At 41.7% G+C, this 20,468-nt stretch overlaps 2 protein-coding genes across 9 annotated transcripts in view; one reads left to right on the top strand and one right to left on the bottom strand.

Annotated features, from left to right (window-relative positions):
* Window positions 1-843: 843 nt before the first annotated feature.
* zgc:165573 (cysteine-rich and transmembrane domain-containing protein 1) lies at window positions 844-6,789 on the top strand. The gene is made up of 3 exons (XM_058416128.1): window positions 844-1,112; window positions 3,930-4,247; window positions 6,056-6,789. Exons 2-3 carry the CDS (start codon window positions 3,950-3,952, stop codon window positions 6,160-6,162), a joined length of 405 nt encoding a protein of 134 aa, XP_058272111.1. The 5' UTR covers window positions 844-1,112; window positions 3,930-3,949; the 3' UTR covers window positions 6,163-6,789.
* Window positions 6,790-13,629: 6,840 nt separating this feature from the next.
* tenm2b (teneurin transmembrane protein 2b) overlaps window positions 13,630-20,468 on the bottom strand; it is a 312,231-nt gene continuing 305,392 nt past the window's right edge. For all 8 annotated transcript variants that reach the window (XM_058415430.1, XM_058415428.1, XM_058415431.1 and 5 more), the window contains 6 exons: window positions 19,549-19,724; window positions 18,665-18,900; window positions 17,928-18,224; window positions 16,128-17,748; window positions 15,706-15,836; window positions 13,630-15,583 (listed from right to left, as the gene is read on the bottom strand). In XM_058415430.1, the coding sequence (XP_058271413.1) occupies window positions 14,846-15,583; window positions 15,706-15,836; window positions 16,128-17,748; window positions 17,928-18,224; window positions 18,665-18,900; window positions 19,549-19,724 (3,199 nt within the window). In that variant the 3' untranslated portion in view covers window positions 13,630-14,845. The remainder of the gene's footprint in view (window positions 15,584-15,705; window positions 15,837-16,127; window positions 17,749-17,927; window positions 18,225-18,664; window positions 18,901-19,548; window positions 19,725-20,468) is intronic.

A 20,468-nucleotide genomic window follows, 5' to 3' on the forward strand; every position in this document is an offset into this window, starting at 1 on the left:
AATACTCTATATGGCCAAAGGTTAAAAGTCAAAGTACTTTTTAAATATCCTATTCTATTACAGATTTAATCCCTCTTTGTTGTTGTAATAAGCCCCACTATTCTAGGAAGGCTTTCAACTAGAGTGTGGTTGTAGGGATTTGTCCATTTAGCCATAAAGATAATTAGTGAAGTCAGGCACTGGGGTAAGCTGAGGGGGTGTGGCACCCGGTCAACATTCCAGTTCATCCCAAAGGTGTTCAGTTCGCTTGAGGTCAGGGCTCTGTTCAGGACACTGGAATTCGAACCAGGTCTTTATGAAGCTCTGTGCTTTGTGCACAGGGACATTGCCATGCTGGAACTGGTTTGTGCCTCATCAAGGAAGGAAATTCTATCAATTCGTGGTAAGACCTTGAAGAAGATGGCATAAGGGTGTGATGGGTGTGATGATCAGATGATCATTGTGTAACAAATGGGTTCAGTGATATCATGATAAATGTCAGAGTTGGAATCTTTTTAGATCTCCTCCTACCTCCTACTTCGTATTCCTGTTTTCCCCTATTCTTCACTAGTTTCCATGTCAACAGTAAAATGAATGAAATGCATGACGCTCTCTATTTATCCATCACAGTTACACAATCAGCCTCTATTTGGTGAAGTGACGTAGTATCGAATGAGAGAGGGGGGATGCGTGGCTCGTCAGGGTTGCCACTTTGAGTCGATTATTTCATAGTCACGATTTAAAATGATCCGGAAATGCAATCTTAATTCATCTAAAGAAATTCTTTCGCAAGGTTGTCCCAGCATCCATTCCCCCCCACCCCCGAACACAATATGACTATAAAACACTGCAGTTGGGCGGGTCGACGCACAATCTGGCAACACTGTCGAGGGTCAGCTGATAAAGTGCTGTCAGAACTTTCCAATAAGGTCGAAGGCACCGCGGCAACCGTGGCGTCATTATTACGCGCTGTTGGTGGAGAGGAACGTTTTACGTCTTTGACTCAGCATACGGACTCTCAAAAACCTGACTTGCAATATCAATAAAACACCATATCCAGGATCGAGTGAACTCTGCACGAAGGAACGCGCCATCGACGACTTTTGATACCGCTACCTGCGATTAAACCAAAGGTAACTAATTTCTTCAACTGCCATAGCTGTTAAATATCTCTTTCATTTGAAAACGCCTGTCTAGGTAATTTTATCATAGTACCTTTATGTGTTTTTGTAATTTAACCCTCATTTTTCACGCCTCACATATTTTTTGATGCGCTGTACAGTTTCATAGGGAATCCCCAGGGTCCTATATTCACCCCGTTTCCAGGAATGCGTTAACTACACCTTTTTTTAAAAAAAAAAACAAGCAAGTGTTGAAGTGTAAAAGTGGACAGAATATAAATTTGGTGTTGTTTGTTTTATTTGGTAAGACTGTCCGACTTCCTCACTCTAACATTTGCGTCTTGTTGTGAGTGACAACACACTCTTCTATTCGCCTGAGCATGGCGCGTTCACTGGCACACGAAGTTCTTGTGTTTCCACTAGTTATTAAACAGTAGCTATACTCAAGTAACAAGGGCCACCACACCATGGCTATCCCAGAGTTTTTAAACTAAAATAACAGTTAATGTCATACACATTTAATCCAGAGACCTTTTAGAACCTTTCACGAACAGAATATTTCTATTTTACACCTGCGAATGAGATTCATGGGTTAGTTTGTGTTACAGGAACATAAAGCCATACAAAGGCCCCAGTGTTGTTCGTGTGTACTGTGTGTACCACACCATTAAGTGGCCTTCTAGTTAATAATTCGCCACCATTATGGAACGGCTCAGTGCGATTTGTATCTTGACCAGATATTGCCCTGAATTCAATTTGCTGAGTGAAAACTGTGTTATTGTACGTTAACAGTACTTCCTGTCCAAGCTTGAGACATGTAACACAATGATTCTCCTTCATAAAGATTTATACACACACTGATTGAGTTTATCACCAGGAAAGGCATGTGTGTGTCATGAGACACACCATGTATAGATGTGTATACATCACCATTATGTTATGGCAAAATACCTGGCTTTATCTTCTTCATCATAACAAAAATAAAATGTCAAGATGAAGTTTTTAAGGAGCTTGGAAGTGTTTAAACATGAATGTAAACCAGAGGCCTAAATACAAATCCCAGAAATACAGATTTGATGGAAAGTTAAAGAATATGGCACACACTTTCAGAGTTCCACTGAAATAGCTGTCGTTGTACAGTGACGTTATATACACTTAATGCTTAGTACACATTTGTGTAACATTTCTGCTGGTTAGGAAACACTAATCTTAGCTTTCTGCCAGTCGTTAGCAGCTAACTGCTAAACTGAGTTGGACTTATCTAAATATACGTTTCAGTGCTGTAACTGTACAGTAAACGTCCGCCGATTATACGCTTCAGGTCTTCTATATTGACTCTTAACTGTACTCTGTGTCACTAAGTTTCACTTCACTTCACAGACATGGCAGATGCCTGTGACTGACTAAATTCTGCGATTGACCACTTTGAAAATGTCCACTTTTCGCTGGGAATCTTCGGCTAATTTACATAAAGACATTACATTACATAAAAAAATGTATTTAGGGTTATATACCTTATTATAACCTAGAATTTTGACTTACATGTTTTAAGGGCAAATGCTACTCTTATGTTAACACCAACACTGTAAATGTTCTGTAAATAATTCGAATGTGTTCATATTCGTATTCGTATACTTCTCTTCACGTTTCAAACTCTACACACCGGTCGATCTGACAGTCCAAACCAATTATTAACAACCAAACCCAAAGGTCCAGATATGATTAAAAGTTCTGACCTGTGCCCTGTTAATAATGTTTATTAGCGTATATTATAAACGAATACAGATAAAGGTCTCTCAGGAATATGATCTCAAGCAATTTATGGTGCACTTCCTCCTAGAAAGAGTGCGGCTTTGTTTCAGAATGGTTTCAGCAGTGTTTGCATGTTTGTCTAATCACTATGCACTAAGATTAAACAGACAAGAATTTCAAGACTGAGAAAAGAATGGACGTCATGTTTACTTTTGGTGGTAGTGTTTGGACAGTCCATAAACGTTTACGTGAGACGCATTTCTGTCTAATGCTTTCATAAATACCCCGTTGGAAAGTAGGACTGTTTGAAGATAAAGTTAAAGAAAAGATGTTTATGTGATAATGGCGCAGAAAACACTGTGAGATGTTGTCGTACCTCGTCTTGATCTTTTCACAGAGTACAGTTTGCAGTCTGCTTTGCCTCGATCGGCATTGTTAATCGTGAAATGCATCCAGATTCATTTTTCATCCAGTCATTTTGGGTCATCTTTTCACAAAGATGTCAGTGCCGGGCATTTAATACAAGTATGAATAAACGAACACTGTATTGGACTGATACCTGAAACCAGTATGAGTATCGATGCAGCCGTATAATGTAATAAGGGAAAATAAATTTAGTCTTGGGTAGCACAGATTTGTTATGACACTGTCTCGTGTCTGACTCATTCTAATGACCTTTGTTTTAAAAGGTTAACAATTTTAATTTGCATTACATTTAATAGTCCATTGACGCCCCGACAGCAACCCTTAACCTTGTTATTGTCAGTTCCTTGTTTGTTCTCAGTATAGGGTAACATTTTGAAATTCTGTGTGCTAATGACTGCGATATGACTCCATTATGACAATGTTATCAGAAACGTGAATGTTTGCGACTAATGAGTCATTTCTAGGTTTGTGTTCTAGTGGTTTCTCTCTGTGAGCTTTATCAACTAGGCACTAGCCTGTGCGAGGCCGAAAGGGAGAGGCTACAGAACACTCGATGTCAAAATCAGACATCGGTCTTCGGTTTCTGACTCAGTGTGTCGAATAAAAGCCGATTATTGACAAAGCGGTCTTGTTTTTTTCCTTATTTTCCAGGTGACTGCTCCTACGTGGAGATGAACTACGATCATCCTCCACCATACACAGGCCCGGGTGCCCCTGTTCCGGGTTACCCTCCTGCCAATGCCCCCGGTTACCCTCCTGCCAATGCCCCCGGTTACCCTCCTCAAGGTTACCCGCCTCAGGGTTACCCCGCTCAGGGCTTTCCACCCGGTCCTGAGCAAGGACCATACCCTAATTACCCTGCTGCACCACCGGGGTCGTACCCCGTCCAGCCTGGCTATCAGGGATATCCGGTACCTCCTCAGCCAGGGTACGGAGGAGCGATGTACGGGGAGGCTCCCAAAAACACAGGTGAGCCTCATCTGCTCTTCTTTTAAATTTTGATTTCTCAAAAAGTGTTGATGTATTTTCTATAAAATCACAGGTATACCTTATCATACTTGGTGTAATGTTATCGTTTATATAGCAACTGACATTAGTTTAAATATAATATTAAACAATTTTTTGTGAGCTATGGAAATGATAATATAGTAGAACAATAACGGGGAAAATGCATAATAGTTGCTATAGAGAAGATTTCTGTCAGAAGAATTTTTATGGAAGGAGTCTCCAGTGTCAGAATTTGAGTTTCTGGTGACATTTTCAGAGCACTGAATTTCCGGAGAAAAGGAAAAGAGACTAATTACCCTTTTACGCATGCTCTATCATAAGTGATAACAGGAATTGTGTAAAAAAAATGACAATGTTGGCACAGAAAATGTGCTGTTTTCGATGCGCTCTTACTTAAAAATAATCCACGGACTGGTAACTGCTCCGCTTTTATGAATTATTTTCCTATAACACCACGGCCCATTATGTTTATTCCATCGGTTTTGTCTTTGGAAGTGATGTACGAGTGAGGCTGAATACAGGCGTTGAGCTGAAGGGTTACAAAGCACAGACACAGTTCGCTGGTATTTGTGATCATGAGCACAGGGCTACTATGCAGACGCTAGGATTTTATGCTAGTGACCTGAAGCATGTAATTGAATTCTGAAAAGTCTTTTAGAGAAAAATCACAAATACAAGAATCAATGTAAATGAAATGTAAATTTTAAAAAAAAAAGAAGTATTATTGTCTGATCCCTGTGAACAAGTTTTATTATAATCCTCTTGAGGCTGAATAAAGAACGCTAAATGTAGCTTTGCTCGTCCTTGTAGTGTATAATATGGATTTTTTCATGGCTATAAACAGCAGGAAAATGCTGCTTAGGTTTCAGCTTTTATTTAACGCTGGAAACCACCAGGTTTCATTCCAGTGGATTTTCACAGAGAGGACAATGCACTTGCTGTAGTTTTCATATGAATTAACACACACTTTTATACACACACAACCACACACACACACACACACACACACACTGAAGTGGAACTAGAGATGGAACTAAAATTCTTTCGGTTTCTTTATAGCAAAGTTTCTCATACTTTTTATTATGAAGTAACCTCCACTTCCCCTCAGGATAGATTTACTGGAGCTATAAAGCTTTTTATTCTTGGACACATGGTCACATGGTCTATTTATTAGTCTTTTTTGGTGTTTTTTTTAATTATTATTTAAGCCCATTCGGTTGAGAATTTGGGCAGCACGGTGGCTTAGTGGTCAGCACTGTTGCCTCACAGCAAGAAGGTCCTGGGTTTGAATCCCAGGTTCGATCAGGCAGTGGCCTTTCTGTGTGATGTTTGCATCTTCTTGTGCCTGCGTGGGTTTACTCTGGTTTTCTCCCACAGTCTAAAAACATGTACATTAAGTTGATTGGTAATTCTAAATTGCCCATAGGAGTGAGTGTGTGTGGTTGTCTGTGTATATGTGGCCCTGTGATGGACTGGTGACCTGTCCAGGGTGTACCCCTGCTTTTCAGGCGCTGGGATAGGCTCCAGCAGACCCCTGTAGCCCTAATTAGGAATAAAGTGGGTATAGACAATGGATGGATGGTTGAGAATTTCACTTAAATAGGAAAAATTCCCTTTCAAATTTCCAGGAATCCTCTGTTGCTTTATATAATTTTGGCTTTATGATGTGGCTGAAAAATATCTGGAAGTATTCTGCGTCAGTTGTTGTAATTGTTGTAATTAAATCACCTTGATAATTGTGTTAAACCTCTCTGTTCCTGTTTCTACAGTGTACGTGGTGGAACAAGGTCGGCGGGATGATTCCGGGGAGCAGGCGTGTCTGACCGCGTGCTGGACGGCCCTGTGCTGCTGCTGTCTCTGGGACATGTTGACCTAATCTGTCTGTAGCCAAAACCCTCATCTGTAAAGACCTTTCCCTCTCTGTATTTATGTATGACTACTGCGAAAACAATGATCCAATGAAAGAAAGAGCGATGTCTGTTTTTGTTCAGGGATTTTACATGTTCCAGTTTGGATTACTTCTTTTCACGACTTCAATAAATTCGACGCTATGCACTGAGACGTTTCTAGAAATGCAATCGTAGCTCTAGACGTATGTCGGCTGAGCTGTTTTTATTTTTTATTGCATGTAGCCACAAAGCAAACACATTGCTAGAATTCTAATAGATATTAATGGAGATCTAACGAAGGACGATGACCGTGGTTGATGGAATTGCATGTTTGTTGTTTTTTTGGTTTAAAGCCAGTGGAGAGGAAAAACCTGTCAGAGGGCAAATTTCTACTCAGTAATATATATACGAAATAAAAGCCACAGTTTTGGAGCTTGATAGAGTGATTTATGGATATAATTTAACCTTTTCTGATTTAAGTCTTGTTTCCTGTAACGTTGGAATGTTGAATGTATGATTCGTAATGTAGATGTGTGGACCTTCACAAGTGCACACTGGAGGTCTGTAGAGGTGTCTGACCTCACAACGTAATTAAACACACACTGTCCAACTAACCCCAAGTGTCTTCTAGTCTCACTGAGGAGTTAAAGCAATAAACTATTATTGCAATTTGTAATGCATGATCAAATGAATCTTTTGTCATCTATATAAAATAAATATCAGTGGTTGTATCTGTATGAACATAAGCTAAAATGCTTTCAATCACACAAAACAAAGTGATTTGTAGTTTCTCTCTGGGTTGCGTTGATACATGCGAAATGCACCTGGCGTCTTCATCCGTGTTCCCTGTTTGCGTTGCATTGTGTTGTGGATGCTCTTGCATAAGCCGCTTTAAAGAAAACACCATCATTACTTCCCCAGAGTGATTTAAAGGGCACAGTACTCTAGTGTCAGTCCCCCCCCTCCCCTGTGGTGTAACACTCAGCTCACTAAATAGTTCCTATGTGTAAACTTACCCTCTGCCGCTTCATGCTATTTAAAGCTGTAGCACAAATCAAACAGGAGCCTCTGGAAACCTGTCCATTTGCTTACAGAAAGGCTTTCATATGCGTGTGGGTTACATGGAATAGGAAATTCATGAGGGCTTGAGCGTGCACAGTGTGAATCCATTCAGCTTGTCCTAATATTTGTTTATCTTTGCCTGGTTTTAGTAGCTAGTCAAATTTCATCGTTTTCCACAGCAACCGAAGCATTTCTTGGTCGTTCTGCAATTACGGTTATTTTAATCATCTTGCTTTGTGCAGACTGTATTTGGTTATAAGGAGAAGATTGCATCGGGGAGCTTGCACAATGCAATCGGCTGCAGATATGCTGTGGCAGAAATAAATAGCTAAATAAATATACACCATATATACGCCCACCTGTACACATGTTCAGTCAAAGAATTATCAAATCCTTGAGGAAGTCATGCATATAAAGATTAAGGGCTTCAAATATCATAATCATCAGCGTAAAAAGAAAATATGGCATGGTTGTTGGGACCAGTTGAGTATCTGATTTGAGTATTTTAGACTCTCCTGGGATTTTCACACACAACAGTTTAAAGTGAGTGGTGTGAAAAACGAAAAACAAACAGCGTGTGGGTGAAATCGGCACGTTGTCGAGTGAAGCGCAAAGAAAATGGTTCAAGCTGACAGGATGGCATCACCTGGTCTTTTTCCCATCTTCAGCTGTCCGTTTTTTGTGCCTGCTGTAGACTCAAGTCCTGTTATTGACTGACATAAGAAGATCCTGATGTGGTCCTTCTGCTGATGCTGTTACTTCTGGTTTGAAGTGAGACTTCATCACAGCTGAAAAGAGTAATGCCATGTCTCTAAACCAGGAAAAGATTGCAATATTTTCCTGAGTGATTGCTGTTGTTTGCCTAACTATGGCTGACGGTGGCGGGCCATGCATATCACACCTAGGCCTTCACTGGTGTCCTTCCTGAATTAATCCACCAATAGATACTAATCAACCATTAAATAGCAAAGTAAAAAAGAAATTAGGTGACAGTATTTCACACCTCACAAGGAATAGTCCATTTTATTAAAGTCCGCCTTGAAAATGCATTTGTAAGGATGTCTGCGACCAAATCGATTTCTTCTCCTCTGTCAGCCATTGTGGGTTAAAATATATATATTTTATTTAGTTTGCGCGGTTCGCTGCCTCTGACTACTCCAATTATCCAATCAAAGGACGGGAAATTGCTGACGTAATCGTATGCCTGCTAGATGGCCCCGGTGACACCAACTCGAAATCTGACTGGTTAATGTAACAATTTCATTGCCACTTATTTTAAGCTACAGGCGCCTGCACTATTGATTCTGAAGGTCTTATGGTAGATTTCTTTCACCCAGGCAACACATGATGTCAGCCACTGGCTGAAATTTGATTGGATAAATACTCTTATCATAAATATACACTACTGGAAGCAGCGCAACCAAGAGAAAAGCTATGAAATGTAAAGAATCGACTATTGGGAATAATTTAATACACATTCATTGAAAAATATATTAAATATATTAAAATGCAAGTCAGTGATTCAGATCAATGCTGTTTAGGCCAGCAGAGAAGGCCTGATGGCCCACCACTGATGGCTGAACGCTCCTCTATGATCTATGATATTAAGGAATTTCCCCATGGGATTAATAAAGTTCTTTGAATCTTGAATCTAATTAGCAAAATATCATTCCTATACACTGTGTTTCTCAGCATGTAAAGAGCAATTAGCATTGTGGATGTATGGTAACCTGTGTATATGCTTCGATAAGATGAATCATTTCCATTCTGGTATCCAGATGAGATCCTCCCAGATGAGTTATACTGGATAAACTTGACTCAAGAGTAGCGAATCCCTGTCATGCTGCCTGACAAATATCAAACATCTGAGATTGAACAAACGCCGAAACAAGGTTACACTGAGTCGAGTTACACTGCAAGAGATCCACACCGCTACAAAAACACGTCTCCATACGCACCTTAAACAGCCGACTCGTTCACAAACGGCAGATCAGAACGGCGTAACTGCTCAAATAACAGCATGATGCTGTCCTGAAACACGGCAGGAATTTCATTAATAAATATCAATCCTACTGTTAGCTGAATTGTACGTTCAAGTAATTTGAAGTCCTGATCCTTGCTGTGAGCCGTATTAACACATTTGTCATGTATTAGTAATGATTCTACAAAAAAAAAAACCCTAAAAGGTTCGACAATCGGTGCAGTAGAAATGAAGAAACAATGAGCCAATAAGAATACATAAAGATGTTCCTTTATATTAACAGTAACGTGATTCTTCTCTTCTTTCCTTTTTACTTCCACACCCCCTGTGCTGTTTACGGAATTTTCTTGACATATTCACTGCAACCTACAATTGTTGGATCTATTTTAGGCCTTAAGCCAAGTGCCACATAATACGCTGCTGAAATTACACCAAAATAGTTATGAGCCCACTCTCAGTGAACATAGTGCCATGCCTTTTTTCTTGTGTTTACAGAGTCTGTGAAGGCAATTAAAACAGCTTTCTTTATTTAAGAAAGAAAAAAAAATTAACATTACAAGTCAGGGAACTCTGGGTGAAAGGTAGGCGAATTTATGCAGGATGGGTCGCTAACTAATTGCAGGGCACCATGCACACACACACACACACACACACACATTTACACACTCATTCACACCTCAGGGGAATTTAGTGTAGCAAATCTTTGGACAGTGGGGAAAAAAATGGAGAACCTTGATGGTCTATGTGATCATGGGGAGACCATGTGAAACTCCACACCGGCAGAAACCAGGACTTTGGAGCTTTTAGGTGGTATATTACCCACTGCACCACCACCACCACCACCCCAACTGCGAACAATGACTATAAATCTAAAAAATCTAGTAAACATTAAAATTAGTCTTAATGAAAGACTGCTAACAAGAAGCACATGTAGGATAAGTGACTGTATTATATGGCTTATGAATATTTTAATATACACAAAAAGTTGGAAGCATACACGTTAGAAAACACGCTTTAACATCAAGTTCCTTAACTGCACAAATTTCAGCTTAACGATGCCCCTGTGCACAAAGTGAGCTTCATGAACACATGCTATACCAAAATTGGGGTAGAAGTAGCCTCCACAGAGCCCTAACCTCAACCCTGCGGCACACCTTGGGGATAAACTGAACATCAGATGTGTGCCAGGCCTTATTGCCCAACATCAGTACTCAACCCAAATTCCAACAGACATCTTTTAAAATCTACTAGGAAGCCTTCCTTCAAGTGTGAAGGCTGATATAGCAGCAAAGGGAGAACCAACTCTATATCAGTGCCCATGATTTTGGAATGAGATATATATTGAGGTGGTTAGGTGTCCACATACTTATGAGCATAGCGTAGTTTTAATACAGTAGATATAATGTATGTAAAACACCTAAGCCACAAAGGAAAAAGCAACAACCCATATGTTACAGTGTTTGTGTTTAAACGTTGTTTAGTTCCGTGTGAAAAAAGCGAATCTGGCAACACTGGTCACTAGGCAGTGTGTTGATGTCAGGGACGCTATCAGGACACTTTTGTACTGCATCCCGGACAACCTCCTAATGATCGGATCACAAGACAAATGTGACCATGTGCACATCTGTGGTTATTGCTGACCACTTGTTGCGGATGTTGATTAAAAAAGACAAAAAAAAAGTAGCTTGTGTACTTAAATAGACATGAAGAAAATATAAGTTTTTGCTTACCTGTTGTTAATGTTTAGTGTTACCTTCTAAAGTAACATCATCTGTGTCACCTGAACATACAACAGATCCGCTGAAATAGATCGGACAGAAAGACGCTCTGTTTATTTAATTGCCAGTTAAGGCGATGCAGAGTTCTTTGATATTTTCGCAGAAGGTTCGTACAATGACTTTATTACTGACTTACAAAGAAAACGTTTTCAGCATAAAACTACCTTACTTAAAATAACTTAAAATACCTAACTTAAAATACCTCTAGCTTTTTAACATACACTATATTGCCAAAAGTATTCGCTCACCCATCCAAATAATCAGAATCAGGTGTTCCAATCACTTCCATGGCCACAGGTGTATAAAATCAAGCACCTAGGCATGCAGACTGTTTTTACAAACATTTGTGAAAGAATGGGTCGCTCTCAGGAGCTCAGTGAATTCCAGCGTGGAACTGTGATAGGATGCCACCTGTGCAACAAATCCAGTCGTGAAATTTCCTCGCTCCTAAATATTCCACAGTCAACTGTCAGCTGTATTATAAGAACGTGGAAGTGTTTGGGAACGACAGCAACTCAGCCACGAAGTGGTAGGCCACGTAAACTGACGGAGCGGGGTCAGCGGATGCTGAGGCGCATAGTGCGAAGAGGTCGCCAACTTTCTGCAGAGTCAATCGCTACAGACCTCCAACCTTCATGCGGCCTTCAGATTAGCTCAAGAACAGTGCGCAGAGAGCTTCATGGAATGGGTTTCCATGGCCGAGCAGCTGCATCCAAGCCATACATCACCAAGTGCAATGCAAAGCGTCGGATGCAGTGGTGTAAAGCACGCCGCCACTGGACTCTAGAGCAGTGGAGACGCGTTCTCTGGAGTGACGAATCGCGCTTCTCCATCTGGCAATCTGATGGACGAGTCTGGTTTTGGCGGTTGCCAGGAGAACGGTACTTGTCTGACTGCATTGTGCCAAGTGTAAAGTTTGGTGGAGGGGGGATTATGGTGTGGGGTTGTTTTTCAGGAGCTGGGCTTGGCCCCTTAGTTCCAGTGAAAGGAACTCTGAATGCTTCAGCATACCAAGACATTTTGGACAATTCCATGCTCCCAACTTTGTGGGAACAGTTTGGAGCTGGCCCCTTCCTCTTCCAACATGACTGTGCACCAGTGACCAAAGCAAGGTCCATAAAGACATGGATGACAGAGTCTGGTGTGGAGGAACTTGACTGGCCTGCACAGAGTCCTGACCTCAACCCAATAGAACACCTTTGGGATGAATTAGAGCGGAGACTGAGAGCCAGGCCTTCTCGTCCAACATCAGTGCCTGACCTCACAAATGCGCTTCTGGAAGAATGGTCAAAAATTCCCATAAACACACTCCTAAACCTTGTGGACAGCCTTCCCAGAAGAGTTGAAGCTGTTATAGCTGCAAAGGGTGGACCGACGTCATATTGAACCCTATGGATTAGGAATGGGATGTCACTTAAGTTCATATGCGAGTCAAGGCAGGTGAGCGAATACTTTTGGCAATATAGTGTATGTAGAAACATGACTTAAAACATGGGCGCCTGCTAAATTGATTCATTATACCTGCAGTTACATCGATTGTTCTCCACGTGTGCGTCATTCTCCTCATGCAAGTGATGGATCTATACATTGATCGACTGTAATTACTTTATATTCAACAAGCAACCCTCGAAGGCAATATGTTATATCACACAGAGTAATAAAAAGCAGAACATGTTCATGCTGATCTTTACAAGTTTTTGAGTGGTGTTTACAATCCCCTGTACAGTTTTACTTCTTGAGTGAAAATGTACAGTACTCTTTGACATTGTAAAACTTGTATTTTAGAAATATTGTTGTTATGTTGTTATGTAGGAAAAATTAAGTCTGTAATTTAAAAGTAAAAGTCCCTACTGGACATAATGAACGCGTCCATTGACAACTGATCATGTTTGACAGAATGCTCTCTCTTATTCTCTCTCTCTCTCTCTCTCACACACACACACACACACACCCACCTCTGACTATTCAAAAACAGCCTTACCTATAAAGTTTGAATTTTACCTGAGACAAGCCATGATGCAATGACGCAGTGTCTTATAGGTGATCCGCCATTTTGTCAGGGTTAATCAGTTAGCATTTACATTTCTAGCATTTGGCAGACTCCCTTATCCAGAGCGACTTACATTTTTATCTCATTTTATACAACTGAGCAATTTAGGGTTAAGGGCCTTGCTCAAGGGCCCAGCAGTGGTAGCTTGGTGGACCTGGGATTCAAACTTCAGATCAGTAGTCCAACACCTTAACCACTAAGCCAGGACCTCCCCTAGTTAGCCAGCTGGTCGAATTTTCATAAAGGTTTGTGGTATTTGAGTCAAATTGTTAGACGCTATCGTTGTGTTGCCACAGCAACACTGTGATAGCCCTGCTAAAAATGGAGTGTCATTTAAGGACTTGCTGTGCAATTCCTTCTCTTTTTATCCATACATTGTTGCTAAGCATCGTTTAGCAGTTCACTGGCTACGACCCCTTCTTCTTTTATCCATTTTCACCCCATCTTTAAAATAGCATTTCCAGCTTTTACATATGTATAAAATTAAATGTATGCATTTACACACACACACACACAAACTCAAACAGCTATATAATCCATATAATCACACACCCAACGCTGCGCAATCATATTCTCAACGGTGTATAAGTGGTTCTTTAATTGGATGTAATTAAGAACACAAACTTACAAAATACATTTATTTGGCTCTGCTGAGAGGAAAAGCACAATTAAAGTGTAAAAATGGAATGGTTTATTTTCAGATTCCCAAAGACCATCTCTGTCTCTTAGTGTCCGAGTGCGTTTTTTGTTTTTGTTTCCTTTACATTTGCCGTACATCTTGACATTCGTTGTGGCATTTCACAGGCAGAGAGGAGAGATTCTGGCACAGCAACAATAACAGAACTCAATTAGGAAAAGGAAAAAAACAAAAAACAAAAAAACCTTACAATGTCACATGAACTGTTCATCATGAATCTTTCTTGACATGGATTTTTTCCCCCAAACATAAAGTCACTTTCTTAAATAAATGTACACACTGGGTTTTAATCCAGTCCTCCTACTTACTGACAGTTTTACATATAGTATAAGATTAATATGTATTTCACAGTTTCAAAGACATAATTTAAAGTATAAACAAAAGACACAATATATTACCTTTCTATAACTTCTTTGCTTGGCTGCAAATTAAAATAAAAGAAAAAATCTTAATGGAGTTTTACATATTATACAAAGGCTAAATAAAAAGATCAATCTTTACGGAGATTCATGCTCGGCAGCGAAAAAAATCTCCTTGTGATTGTCTTATAGTGCAAATGTAAAAGGACAGCGATCTCGAGACACGCTTGATGTGTACTCCAATAAGTACCACGACTGTCTTCTAGTACGAGTCAAATCCGGAAAGTTGTGGGGGACAAGAGACTGAAATGAGACACGTCAAAGTTCCTTTTGCAGAAATCTTCAAAATGAATCCTGTGGGGTTTATCATCATCCACAGGTTTAATACATATACTGGCAAGTGATGACTTAAGTGACAATCATATTTTGAGGCCTGAGACGCTGACTCTTTCTGCATGTTTGTTATCTGCTTCCTGTTTTGGAAAGGTGCCTTGATATGGATGTCAGGCTCGCCATCACTAAGCCCAAAATGGTCTAAAAACCAGTGACATCTCTTAAAAAGTCTAACATTTTCTTACAAAAAAAAGTTTTACACAAGTCTTTATCCAATCCAATTTTGGCTGCATGCTGTAGCTTCTCCAAGGGGGTTGAAGTCTTTGTGGAAACTGCTGGCAGCTCTTTCTGGATTTGGTTCCTCTTTCTGTGGGAGATGAGGAAATGATGGCTGCAGCAGCCTGGCTCTGTTACCTCTTTCCCATCTCATTCTGTTTGAGGAACTGGATGTTAGCCCTGCTGTCTGCCAGTTCAGGATACTGCTCCACTGGGAGTATGTAGTAGCCCTCATAGCCTGGGACTTTCCCCACCACTAGGAGCTGTTGCTTCTCGCTCTCACTCCACGCTCGGCTCACATCCCTGCCCTCTTGTACCTGCTGCTGCTCCACGGCCCAGGCTCGAGCCACCGCCCTCTGCTGAGCTTGCTCCAGCACACGATCTCGCTCATTTTCCAGCAGCTCGACACCAAGCCCGTAACGCACGTTAAACACTAATGCTGGCATGTGAATCTCCACAGTGACACCGCGGCGCGAACGGCCGCTTACTGTCACGTTGATACCGTTCTCCAGTGTCCTGTGCCCACCACTGATCCCCAGGGCCAAGAGGTCGCCATCAGGTAGCCCGAGCTTCACAAAGAAGTGCCAGTCACGCCTTTCGATGGTGTAGTGCATGCCTTCAAGGTAGATGGCGCCGGTGAGCACCTGTGCAATCTTGCGGCTGCCCTCACTGGCCGCACTTGTCACGGATGCCAAAACGTGGCCCTCCCTGATAGCCAGCATCATGCCTTTTCCCACAACAGGTGTGCTGGTGCCGAACCAGTAGCCAGGCTTGTCTCGTTTAATACGCCACTGTTTGTTGAGCTGCCTTCCCTCCAGGGCCATAAAGGCCTTGTTGTGTCGCTCCACTGAATGCTGCACTCCTGTGAACAGCTGTGAACGTCAAAGTGCATATGTTAAAGAGAAAATAGTGTCAGCTCAGTGTTCAGGTCATTTCAAGTTCAAGATCAACTGGAGCACATAGTATTTACACAATTGAGGTAAACTAAACATACCTGAGCACTGTCACAGTCCTGACTGGCAAGCAATTCATACGGAGGGTCAACAAAATATACTGGATGCCTAGGAAACCCAGGTATGATGTTGCTGAGCTGGAAACCAAACATGACCAGCCAGCTCTTCACGTCTAGAGAGAGAACACAGCAAGAGGACAAATAACCTTAGCTGTTTTGCAGCAGCCTAATTATGTGATGTCAGCATGTTTATAGCATGCAATATGGCAGACTTTCCACATCCCAATCACAATATTTGTGTTTGCTAACCAAGTGGCAGCTAATACTCGCTAATTAGGTGACAATGAAGTGTTAAATGTTATGAAATTACTAATGATACCTACAAATCTCTCAGCAAAATTTGATGTCATTTATCATCATATCACAACACTACCAGTTTGTCTGGTATTTTGGGAAACTCTTACCTGTCACATAGTTTTTAACATCAATCATGTCGCTGAGAGGATTATTGTTCTTGAACATGTACAGGTTGAATGGTGCTGGTTCTTTGCCTATCCTTGCCCACAGCGTGTGGTCAGGTGAGGTCCAGCGGCCTGCTAGTACGTCGTAGTCTTTTTGGGTAAAGTGCACCAGCTTGGTAAGAGGGTCATACAGTCCTCCATGAAAGCCAAACACAAGCTGGAAATCTGGGTTAGAGTCATGGTATATCTCGCCATATGCTGTGTACAGCAGTTGCTTAACCATTTGCCCATTGCTGCTAAAGACAGCCAGCGGAGTACCCGTGTTGTCCGAAGCGATATAGTACTCCTCGCCACCATTCACCTCCATGGCGAACAGGTGGCCCTGAAGGTCGTAATAGAAGGAAGTAATCTCAGCCCTGGAATGGTTGTAGATGTGGCTGACCCGGCTCGGGTGATTGAGGTCAGCATAGAAGTACTGCTGGTGCTCGCCAGTAGACGTGCGACGTGACACACGGCGCCCAAGGCCATCATAGCGATACTGAACACTCCAACCCTCAGCTGTGCGGCTGTAAGCCCGCTCTAGCAAGCCTTTGGAGTTGTACTCAAAGAAGTCAGAGCCTCTCTGGCTGAGGAAACCATCTTCATCCAGCCTGTACTGCATGTCACCAAGGCGTGTTATGCGGTCACGCAGGTCATAGCGCAGTGGCAGCAGTCGGGCACTGTTTCCAGGGTTCAGCAAGTGCAAGTTGCCATTCAGGTCATAGCTATAGCGCCACATGGACCAGTCATTGACCTTGACGCCAACAAGCTGGCCGTCGCCGTCGTACTCGTAGCGGTACTGCGTAGTGTTGGCGTAGGGCCCGATTTTAAGCTCACGCTTGATCACACGACCCATACTGTCATACTGCACTGTCATCCAGTACATAAGAGAGCGGAAGATCTCGTACTGCACCTCTTTTATGCGCCCATGAGCATCGAAGTGTTTGCTGAGTGTCATTACGGCTGTGGTTATGATTTGGTTAATGTCGTAGTAGATGATGCCAAATTTGCCAAAGTGCTCCACCTTGCCAGAGATCTCATCGTAGCGGTAAAGATCCACAGGAAGGGGAGTCTCTCCGATCACTGGCTTTATGCTGGCCACGCGGAAACTGCTGTCATGGTAGGTGTAATCAAAGCGGGCATTGACCATCCCCTCCTCTGAGAAGCGGTACATCTGTTTGTCCACCAGGGGGCCGAGCTTGCGATAGCGGATGGTACAGGAGAAGCCACCACTTTGCAAGTTTACCATTTTGAGGACCCCAGCTGTTTCATCGTAGCCGAAAGTAACTGCAGTCGAGTCGTATAGAACTTCAGAGAGCTTGGCTAGCTTTCCATACTTGTAGAGCACACGACGACCTGTTCCCAGGTAGAAGGTGGTCCGGGGCCGGCCATCCTCAGTGAAGTCATGGATGACCGTGGCGTTGCTTTCGGGAGGGTTGTAGATGTTGCGGATGTAGCCCACAGAGACATGGGTGGACATGGTGTGTCTGGCCATGCTGGGCATAGTCACCGCTGTAAGCCCACCAGAGCTATCGAAATCAAAGACATACTGCTTCTGACTCTGTTGCAGCAGCAGCACCATGGACTGTGCACAGTGAAACAGAACAAGAAACACTTTCATTAATATTTGATATTAAAGTCAGACCATATCACATTTTATGTAAAGAATGTTTTACTTTTTGCTACGATTTATTAGGTTTAATCTCCAGTGGGATACAAATACATTATCTGTAACCAGACCAATTTAGTCCAAGCATAACTCACCTTATCAACATAGCTGAAGCTCCATACCTTCCCATCCACAAAGGTGCGAGATAGGATGCGACCAAAAGTGTCAAACTCGCTTTTCTCGCTCATGCTGCCCCTCTGTAAGCCCACTAGACGGCCAGTGGGTGAGTAGGACACGTTGACCAGTGCCAGACTGCTGCTTGGGAGCCAGGTGGCAGGTCGGCCCTGAGCGTCGTAAATGATGCGCAGCGTGAACTTACGGTGATCGTCATACACCTTCTCTGTTCTCGTGTTGCGGTCGTAATCGATGGAAAGCAGATTCCTGCCATGAGCCTGGGGAATTTTTTAAGAATTAGTGTGATTATTATTACATACATACTCATTCTACCGTTTTCCATTATTTAATACAAAACACTAATCTGATGCTGACATTTTCAAAGTAACCAAGGAACTCAAGCTGCAAGCTTCTGTTGCCAAGTTACTCAAAATCTCAGGCATGATGGTGATGTGCAAGTTGAGTTCTTTGTCTAACTGTAAGATATGTGTACTGTCAGTCAACCCAAGACATGTTGCAAAAACATAAAGAGTTTAATATTAGAACCAGATTCGATAACATAACCTGTACAAAATCGGTACGTCCCGAAATATTACATCAATATCTTACAGCTTACAGCATTCTAGTTGAATGCTGTAAGCATTCATCTAGTCTCTCTACAAGAAAGACATACAGCAAATTTTTATCTTCATTTTATTGACTAAAAACTCAAACTTACACGTAGTTTTCTTCCAAACACAGTGATTTTGCCTTTGGTCAGCTCCTTCCTCATCCTCCACTCAATAGAGTTGAGGCCACTGTCTGTCGGTAGAGAAATGTTGCGCCTCCCGATTGTCGGCGTGACTGAGCCTGCCAGGATGTGAGGTTCAGTGTGAAAGCTGAGTCCCATGCCGTTGGCATAGGAGACCCTCAGGGTGCCATTGTAGTACATCTGATAGCTATTCCGAACTTGATCTGTGAGAAGGCAGCGGGGGAGATATTCAGCGAGGAACAAGAAACCAAGCTGCGTTTTATTTGGTAGAAATCTTTAGATTTGATCTGATTCTACACATTACAGTAAAATGTATCATTCTGGCCAGGTTATATGTGCAACAAGAAAAAAGTGGACTGATGTTGATGATTGCTGGAAATAACACACTTTAGTTTGGGATAAAAGCAGCACAAATGCCTTCGGTTCCATTTACACGCTGTAATTGCATCAGCCGGCACTCACAACAGACATGCACGCTCAAAATGCAATCATTTACGCATTGAACAGTTATCAGAAACTTTTAAGTACACTCCAGAATATAGTTAACAACCACTCGGTATCCAAAGACAGCTCAGAAAAGCCTTCAAACTCATTTATCTTGGGTAAACAACAGATGCAGATGTTGTCTGTAATAGGAAGCTAGCTAGTGGAGATATCCATTGTTCGAGAGTATTACAGTGGAACATCTGAGCTTTAAATGTTAAGCTTTAAGAATTTAATTGCTTCCTCTGCCCTGCTGGACATAGTGATTTCATTGTGGTTCGTTAAGAGAGATCCCATTCGATCTGTTGCATAATTTGTATATGTTTTCATGTGCTGTGAAGTCATATACAACTCTACACTTTTCTTACCTTGAAGCACAGTATACGATGCCTCCACTGAGGACAGGTTGGTGACAATAGTGACATCATCGTCCCTGTTCGAGCTCTCCATATCGATGTTGATGGACTGTTCCATTGCACGGTGCAGACTTGTCACCATACCAGTGGGGTACGACACATTCGTTAAACGACCCTCGCCGTCGTAGCTGCAAACAAAATAAAAAACCATCTGAAAACCTAATCAACAGTGCATACTGCATAGGTTTTACCCTTTCAATGTCCTTCACTCTTAAGAGGACCAAAGAGATATAATTAATATTAACCATCCATCTATTTTCTGTAGCGTTTATCCTACATATGGTCAAAGGAATCTTGGAGTCTATCCTAGGGGAGACGGGGGTACAAACACAATGTACAGCACAAATCACAGACAGTCTCCAGAAAATTTAGAGATGCCAATTAGCCTTAAATACATTTAAATCTTTGGACTGGAGGAGGAAACCGGAGTAACCAGAGGAAACCCTGAAGCATGAGGAGAACATGCAACTCCACACACACAGAAAGGAGGTGGGTATGAAACTCTCAACCTTGGAGGTGGGAGACAAACTCTATTTCTTTTTATTATGATTATTTAGAATTTTTTTTTTTTTCTTATCACAGATCAACTCGATGGTATTGCAAATGTAACTTTTTATTAGCAAATTACTTTGACATTAAACAGTGCACTACCCTGCTCCTGACACCAGGTGGCACTAAAACTCTTCAAAAGTAGCGATTTACACTGTAGAAAAGAAACACATTGGAACTCATTCTGTTGTTTCTGTTGCCATAATAATAATAATAATAATTAAAGACATGGGAATATATGATATTTATCAAAACACAAAGCAATAAGGGTCATTTGCAAGATAGTGTTTGAGATAAATGTCTTTATTGTTATCATTATCCTT

This window comes from Hemibagrus wyckioides, linkage group LG18 (genome assembly GCF_019097595.1).
Source record: "Hemibagrus wyckioides isolate EC202008001 linkage group LG18, SWU_Hwy_1.0, whole genome shotgun sequence".
Taxonomy (NCBI): domain Eukaryota; kingdom Metazoa; phylum Chordata; class Actinopteri; order Siluriformes; family Bagridae; genus Hemibagrus; species Hemibagrus wyckioides.

Excerpts from the sequence above, each read along its gene's own strand:
- zgc:165573 (XM_058416128.1), top strand. The coding sequence starts at position 3,950 with ATGAACTACGATCATCCTCCACCATACACAGGCCCGGGTGCCCCTGTT. Across the intron at positions 4,248-6,055 it reads GGAGGCTCCCAAAAACACAG|TGTACGTGGTGGAACAAGGT; the intron begins GTGAGCCTCATC and ends CTGTTTCTACAG.